The following is a 9,207-nucleotide window of genomic DNA, read 5'->3' on the forward strand; positions in this document are numbered from 1 at the left end:
GTAACAAGGCATCATTTCAAGGTATAGTATACTACATTACTACTTTTAACGATTCAATTCCTTGTATAAGCTAAAATTTGATTTTACAATATTAATCTACAGGGACTGGAGAAAGTTACAAATTGGATTGCCTTGGATCTTTTTAGGAAGAAACACCATATTCATATATGCCATTCAAGTTAATCAACTAAAAATATAAGATTAACCAGCACAAATATGATATAAAAATCATCAAAATATTGATTAACATGACACCATGACCTTTGCACTAAATACTACAAATTTTACAACATTTACTTACAACAAAACAACACCCTAAAGCTTATTCCCCGTGTGATCTAGGAATTGAAAGTACATAATTCTCCATTTCTTGTTCAATAGTAAAATATTAATCTACAGGGACTGAATAAAGTTACAAATTGGATTGCCTTGGATTTGCATAGGAAGAAATGCCATATTCATATATGCCATTGGAGTTAGTTAACTAATAATACAAGATTAACTAGCACAAATATGATATAGAAATCATCAAAATATTGATTAACATGACAACATGACCACATGACATTGCACTAAATATTACGAATTTTACAACATTTACTTACAATGAAACAACACCCTTAAGCTTATACCCCATGTGATCTAGGAATTGAAAGTACATAATTCTCCATTTCTTGTTCAATAGTAAAGGACCGCATACACTCCAAAACCCAACCACAAAACCAAGTGCCATGCTCACATAGAACCAATCCACAGCATGTCTACTAGTATCTTGACACCCTATGTTGTCAATGTTGGGTTTTGCACCACTTGTAGTACAATTATTAGGAAGTGGTGGTCCACAAAGTTTGTTCCCAACAGAAAAGAACTTACAATATGTACACTTCAGACACATACATCGATAGTTCTCTCCCAAAAAACAAGTCAATCATGTGTCAAAACCAAACCTACCTGTGGGAGGATGTCTTTTGCAACACAAGTAAGACCATAAAGATGGCTGCCATTTATATTTATTCAGCAACATTTTATTTTGCTTCTAGCATAAAAGAAATATAATCACTAAAGGGAAAATATGATACAGCTTCTAATTTGTGGAAACACAATCTCCAAATGTTCTAATCAAAGTGCAAGAGAGCTCACCTCATCTGCTTTCCACAGCCCTTCCTCGTATCTGTACCACCTCATGAGCCCTTCATCAATTTTGGTTCGCTGGCACATAGTGCATGAGTCATTCATGCATGTTAAAAATTCACGTAACCGAGATGCCTTTTCAATAATAGATTGATCAATTTCGCTAACAACTTTTTTAGGTCCAGGAGGTGGAAGGACTTCTATTAGAAGGCAATGCGATATGTTAAGCACTTCTAGGTGAGGCAAACTATCCAGGACAATGATCAGAGCTTCCTTATATAGCATTAAGCATCGGAGGCTTAGGACCTTCAAGGTTGGAAGGAATGTAGCAAGTGTACTAGCAAAGAATTTATCACAAGGGCCCATAATCTTCAGTTCTCTAAAGTTCTTGCAGTTCTTGGAAATTTCCTCCATGAGGTATGGAGGATTTGCAATTCCAGGCATTGTTAGGGATTCAAGATCTTTCCATGCACGAATGGCCTTGCATATTCCAGTCTTTTTAATTCTGTTCCAAGCCGGCAGAACAAGTCGTCTGAGCTGTGGGCACCTGCAATAAAGACAGTCGTTATTGTCAATTCAACATTGAGTAGTACTATAAGAGACATAACAACACATCCTAAAATATATAGCTTAGTACAACTATTGGCTATAGGGTATAGTTATATATATTCCATGCTACATTGACCCATGCATCACAAACAATATATATTTTTTTCAATGCAATAATGTGTTTGAATTTAATTGGAAAACCTAAGGTACAACACCTGAGGAAATGTAACTAAGTTTTGTCCAAAATAACTATTAAAAAAAAAAAAAAAAATCTTACTTTGATATCTCAACATTTATCATTAATCATTATAAAGACATATATTTCAAAAAAGGAGATCAGCAATACTATCAGAAACCTTAAGGGTTAAAATATTCAGCTTGATAAACAACAAAATAACTGGAATTACCTTTCCGCAGTATAAGTTAACTGTTCATCACTCATGAATAGGTTGAAATGGAAAATCAAGGTTGTTATGTTTCCCCTGCTGAGACTCATAGAAATCTTCAATAGACGGGTTAATATCTTATCAGACCGTCCGTCAACATAAACATATGGCTCTAATGGGATTTTTATGAAATTCAATTTCATCATTGATAAATCAAGTGTTTTCCAAAGCAGAGGATCACAGCAAGCCATACGCCATGCACTACAGACATGAGCGATACCCGAAGTTAACTCAAGGATGTCAAAAGACTGGAAAATCTTCACCAAAATATCAGTGTCCTCCCATCTTCTCCCAATATAGTAACCGTCTTCCATTTCACAAGCTTGTCAAAATTCTTTATGGATTTTTGATGCATCCAAATTTCTACATGAAGAATTACAAGGAATTAGTATAAAAGTTTACTTCATCAAATTTTTATTACTCTATCCAAGAGATAATTCACTCATGATTACCTAAAGAAAACACAAGCTCTGGAAATACGACAAGATTTGCCAACTTGTTTCATAACTTTAATTGGCATACAAATCCCCAAATGTCATTCAAAAGTCATCTGATGCCTCTTAAAATATGCAGATCCAGACTAGGCTAATGCAGCTTGATGTAGGATCGTTATTTAAGAATTCAGAACTAAATTAGATTTCTTGATGAGTTCTTGAATAAGATGTTTAAGGGTTTTGGTAAAAACAGATTGAAACTTGAATATATTGACTGTTTTTTGTTAACAGGGAATAGAATAAGAAATAAGATAGATAAAGACACTAGGCAATCATACCTAGCTTTTCCTAAGCAATCACACTATGAATATTATTGACTACAATATAGGCTATTGTTAAATCCTTTCCTACAAGGATTAGGACTTCAAATAAATTATTCCTAAAATGACTAGGATTACTAATAACATACAAAAAAAGGACTTAGGAACTTCTAACCAAATAGGAAAAGGACTCTAAACATAAAATAAGACTCATTACAGCTCATTCCAAAAAATCTAGAAATTACCAAACTACCCCTGTTTTATTAAAACTAAACCAGCAACTTTCTAACCTTAAAACTTAATGCTAAGACTCAATAATAACTTAATACCAAACTACCCCTGTTTTAGTCATGATGTTTTCTAGAAAATGAGTCATTTTCCAAGAAGCAATTTCTATAAAACTATCTCATTTTCTAATGTTTTGTAGCAACTTTAAATGAGTTTAAAAAAAAAAATTCCTAACTTCCCTTATTTAGCTTACTGTGAGATAGAGTTGTTTTCCAAAAAAATTTAGTGGAAAACAATCTCTAAAAATAAACCATACTTTTTATGTTGACCAAAGATCCTTTGACTCATCCTTTTTTGTGCTACCAAACACTGGAAAACATGAAAAACTAATACAACCTATGAAAGGTTCCAAGAAGGCCTTGGATCAAAATTAGACCAAAATTCTTGAATTTTTGTGCATTTAATCTTGTTTTCCTTGAACTCTTCTTTACTGTCTGCACCACAGCAAACTTTATCTATGGGCGGAGAAACGGCCATAAAGAAAACTGTAGTAAATTTCCTAAATATATACCAGGATTATTTATTCTGCAATTTCAGTGCACAATATAAAAGAATAAATCATAATTGTATTATATATTTGGCTGAATGCCAGAATGGAGCAGTACCGTAATAGTAAATTAGTAAATAAACAATGATAAGAATGATGATTAAACAAAAAAAGAAAAAGAATGATAACAACAACAACAACAAAACAGCAACAACAAAACCTGTAATTTTTTCTGAACAACATAATCAGATTTCTGGGTTAAGAGGCAAAAGTCAACACATACATATTCCAAAAAACTGATCATAGAGAAGATTCATAAACCAAATAGTTGCTCACAAGAATGAATGCAAAAAGAAGTGCAACCATTGTCAATGAGCGTATCATATGAAAGTTCATAAGAAAGTGGCAGAATTGAGAAACTAGACAACAACCAAGCCTTAGTCCCAAAATTTTTGGGTTCAGCTATGGATCCTCTACAGATTAGTCATGACCAGCCAAATGTATTCTTTTCAGTTATTCTATTCTATCCGAAGTCATTCTCTATGTTACTCCGATAGTTGAGAAATTATATTAATTAAAATATAACATGATCCCATCAGGCTTGATCTCATGCACCTATTACACAATCAGGATTAGCAGAATCCATTGGTTCTTTCTTTTTATTATATAAACACTTGTTGTGTATCAAAACTGTTTACATCCAATAAAAGAGGTCTTTATTTGCATAACTGAGTGTGAGCAAGATTCATAAAGGACGAATTGGATGGGTTTGTGCAGTGTATAATTCTCCACAAACTTGAATCTACACCATCTCATATCCTAAAATACCATGTTCCAAAAAGTTCTCATCTTGGCTCAAAACTCACTCCTGACAAGTAGAGTCCTTCATTTATGCATTTAAATTTCAATGTTGGAACAATGACCATCTCAGTTATTTCCTTGAACAGTCAACATACCCAGAAAACCTCAAACCTCATGATGCTATTTCCTCTTCTACATTGTGAAGGCTAGTAAAATGTCAATTTTCTAGCCAACAAAATAGTTCTATACCCTTCTTCTTAAACAAACAGTGCACAAAAACCAATGCCTGTGAGGTTGCTTGTAGAACCCAATCACAGCAGCTGCATTCTTTTAAATTGTAAGTGGTAACAACTAGCGAGTGTAATGTACTGGCTAAATCTTTTACACTGTAGAACCAAATTAAGGTCAGTGAGTGCATAATGCAAACCCAAGCTCAATATAGTTAAAGTTTGTACCAGTGCACAAGACTCTTGCTTCTATGGGGTCTATGATAGTGATAGATAGTTGGTAGTCAAATTTACCCCCAATTTTGGAAGGAAATGGGTGCAACATGATAACTTCCTAGGAGGTCACCTATCCTAGTACTATGAAGTTCTAATTGGATTTAGTGCATTGGTGCTGTTATGATTGCAACATCAATATAGTTCTTAACTTTTTTATTTTTTATAAATGAATTGGCCCTGTCAAAGTTTGAAATAGTATGGAACATAAAGAAAATATGAGAAAGAAAGAATGAAAGAGATTAATGTGGTTGGGTCAATAAGACCTTCATCCACACCACCGTAGGCCAAATGGCTACATCTTGCATTCACTTTGATTGATACACAATACAAGAAAACCCATATTTATAATGAGATTTATAGAATTTGAAAAGAGTTCGAACTTGGTAAGGATAGAGTGTAAAACCCATATTTTACACCATTCAATAAGAGATTGCCACATCAGTTTTTTACCTAAAACTCAATGTATCCTATCACACATAATAACATCTCAATAAACTCACAGTTAAGTTGAATTTTCAAATGGATATTAGAATGCAAATTAGATGTTGAGAAGGCTTTTGATCATGCAAACTAGGGATTTCTTATTCAGTTACTTGAATGGAGTGGGTTCTCTGCTAAGTGGAGACGGTGGATTTTTTTTTGTATACCTACAATTCATTTCTCTATTTTGATTAATGGCTCTCCTTGTGGGGTTTTTGAGAGTTCCAGGGAGTTGAGACAAGGTGACTCATTGTCTCCTTTGTTGTTTGTCTTGGTTATGGAAGCCCTGGGAAGAATGTTGGATAAAGTGGTCCATGATGGCCACATGTTAGGCTTTGGTGTGGGTAACTTAAAGGGAAGATCCTTGGCGATGTCTCATCTTCTCTTTGCAGATGACACTCTAATTTTTTGTAATGCAGATCTAGATCAGATATTGTTTCTCCATATGACCCTTATTTGGTTTGAGGCAGTCTCTGGTCTAAAGATAAATTTGGGCAAGTCAAAGTTAGTTCCTGTTGGTGTGGTGCATACTTTTGACTTATTGTTGAATGTCCTTGGCTATAAACAAGGTACTCTTCCTATGAAATATTTGGGTCTTCCTTTGAGAGCTAAATTCAAGGATAAGACAATATGGAACCCAATTTTGGAGAAGATAGAACAGAGATTAGTAGGATGGAAACGTTTGTACTTATCCAAGGGAGGTAGAGTCACCTTGATTAAAAGCACTCTATCTAATTTACCCACTTATTTTCTATCCTTATTTCCTATACCCGCTGTAATGGCTAACCAAATTGAGAAACTCCAGCGGAATTTCTTATGGGGTGGCATTGGTGACAAACCAAAATTTCATTTGGTTAAATGGGCTACTATTTGTTCTTCCATTTCTTTAGGTGGCTTGGGGATAAGGAAGGTAAGACTTTTTAATGCAGCTTTACTTGGGAAGTGGCTATGGAGATTTGGGATTGAGAAGGATACCCTTTGGAGGCAAGTTATAAAAGTGAAATATAGCTGTATATGAGGTGGCTGGTGTACCAGATTTGTTAATGGTCCATATGGTATTAGTTTATGGAAAAATATTAGTCAGGGATGGCCATCTTTTTCTCGCCACATTATATATAATATTGGGGATGGGTCTAGGGTGAAGTTTTGGCAAGACCGTTGGTGTGGTGAGACATCTCTTGCAGTCAGCTATCCTGAATTGTTTAGATTTTTCCAAGATAAGGAGGCTAGTGTGGCTGAGCTTATGAATTTTACTAATGGAGTCCTCTTTTGGGATGTGAGTTTCTTTAGGGGTGTGCATGCTCGGGAATTAGAGGCACTGTTGGGTTTCATGGATACCATATATGGTGCTTCAGTGAAGGGGTTTGGTAAGGAGAACATGTGTTGGAGACCTAATAGAGAGAAGGGTTTCATGGTCAAGGATTTTTATAGTCTTTTAGTGGGCTCCAATGACTATTGTTTTCCTTGGAAAAGTATTTGGAAACAGAAGATTCCTTCTCAAGTAACTTTCTTTGTTTGGACTGTTGCTTTAGGAAAATACTTAGCAATTGACAATTTATGAAAAATGAAGGTTTGGATATTGGATTGGTGCTACATGTGCAAAGGCAATGGTGAATCGGTTGATCATCTTTTTCTTCATTGTTCGGTTACTATGGACTTGTGGTCTATGGTGTTTGGTTTGTTTGGAGTTAGTTGGGTTATGCCACAATCTGTAGTGGGGCTTCTAGCATGTTGGCAAGGTAGATTTGGTCGTCATCGAAATGGGTATATTTGGTTGATTGTTTCCCCATTGCTTATTGTGGTGTCTTTGGAGGGAGAGAAATAGTAGGTGCTTTGAAGATATTGAGAGATTCATACCAGACCTGAAATTATTTTTCTTTAGAACTTTAATGGATTGGTTGGCTACTTTACGAAACCAATCATTTTTTTTTTCTTTTCTTGATTTTCTAGATTCTTGTAATTTTTGTCCTTGAACTGTTTGACCCTTGTACACTCCCTGTGTACTAGGGTGTTCCTTTTTTGATATCAATAAATTTATTACTTATAAAAAAAAATAAAAAAAAAATTTGATTGAGTGTGGTTGTGCTTATTCTTTAATATGTAATATGATAATGTGGCATGTTGGAATTGGAGGGGTAAAACTTGGGTTTTACACCACATCCAAATTTAATCTTATTTGAAAATGGGTCAACTATCAATTTATTACATGATATTTTGATTTTGAATTTCATATCAATATAATTGACTGATCCAATCCCTTGATTTACTCTAAGCAATCAAACCTTGATTTTTTTCTGCAATTGGTGGAAAGTAAATCATACTTCCAACACTCCCCCTCAAGTTGTGCACTAATCAACTTGATAGTTTTATGCTACACTAATGGCTTGTTTGGATTGAGGGCAAGTGAGGGGAAATAGACTTGGCCAGAAATTGGGCCAACTCTACTCTACTCTCCCTCTCTCCCCTCAACCCAAACAACCCTAAGGGGAATAAAGAGAAAGCAATTGCATACATAAGAACTCCAGGCTTCTAAGTGAGAAACTATCAAGTGCAAAGAGTATCACTAAAAAGTTGAATGGAGATCAGAACCCTCAGAAAATGCTCAATGGGCATATACTAGTAAAATATATATATATATATATATATATCAGAGCTTCACAAAATGAATTCTTCTAAAAAAACCAAGAATTGTTCAGAGCTTGGGACCTAAATATGTTACACACATCAAGAATTAAACTTTCTACAAATCCAAAAAGAAAAAATCAACGAATCATACAAAGATCAACAATGAACCAATTAGTCACACAAAGTATAAAAATTGCACACCAGACACAATTGTAATTCTGAAAACAAGATCTCGAAAATCCACATCAGAGTTTGAACGACTCAACTCCACAACCTCTGAAAACCAAAATTTTCATAATAAAAAATGAAAAACACAAATCCCAGAAACAAAAACACTTCTGGGTCTTATTATTTGCAGTCAGATCTTCCTATCTTGATCCAATTCTCATTCTATATATACACACACAACCAAACATACATGTACACAAACATGCATATACATATACATATATGTAAATATGTACAAACAGAGAGAAAGAGAGAGTGAGAGAGAAAGACCTTTATTCAGAAATCGTGTCGCTGGCTGTTTATTGATGAGGTACCTCTTCTGGGTTCGAAGTGAATTAAGAAAAGTCTGTGTCTTTTTTTTTTTTTTTTTTTTTTCCAAAAAGAATGTAACCGAAGAGTGAGGATGAGAGAATAGGCGATTCGAGACCCTGAAATTCCTTCTACTAAAAACAACCTTGGCTTACAAATCTTAACCGTTTAGCTTTAAAATCTGGTTGATGATTTTGACAGCAGGTATATTGGAGGTCAATGAACTAAGACATATGACAACAATCTATGCGTACATTATCAAAAAATAAAAAAAAAACAAAAGCAAAACTACTACTTGTAAAGTAAAAACTACACTAATAACTAATACAAAAACTTAAAGGAATCTGACCACCAAAAATGGTATAATAAAATGCTGAAGGGTATGTGGCAGGCAAAAATCTGATGTCATTAAGAAATCCACACGGATCCTATATCCTATCTCATTTTACCATCTCAAAAGTCACTTTATCAATTATACATATAATTTTACAATTCTCCAACATCCAACTTTTATTTCCAATCCTACTCATTAAAATAATTTTTTGCACAATAAAATAATATAACTCACACTACCATTATATAATACAACACATTATTTATACTTAT

The 9,207-nt window shown here is 34.2% G+C and overlaps 1 protein-coding gene across 1 annotated transcript; it reads right to left on the reverse strand.

Moving 5' to 3' along the window:
• Positions 1–540: 540 nt before the first annotated feature.
• On the reverse strand, positions 541–8,839 carry LOC111998989 (F-box/LRR-repeat protein At3g48880). The gene is made up of 3 exons (XM_024031120.2): positions 8,563–8,839; positions 2,088–2,489; positions 541–1,678 (listed from the first exon to the last, which is right to left on the reverse strand). The coding sequence occupies exons 2-3, from the start codon at positions 2,438–2,440 to the stop codon at positions 1,120–1,122; spliced, it is 912 nt and encodes a 303-aa protein (XP_023886888.2). The 5' UTR covers positions 2,441–2,489; positions 8,563–8,839; the 3' UTR covers positions 541–1,119.
• Positions 8,840–9,207: the final 368 nt, after the last annotated feature.

This window comes from Quercus suber, unplaced genomic scaffold (assembly GCF_002906115.3).
Source record: "Quercus suber isolate HL8 unplaced genomic scaffold, Cork oak 2.0 scaffold_1250, whole genome shotgun sequence".
NCBI lineage: Eukaryota > Viridiplantae > Streptophyta > Magnoliopsida > Fagales > Fagaceae > Quercus > Quercus suber.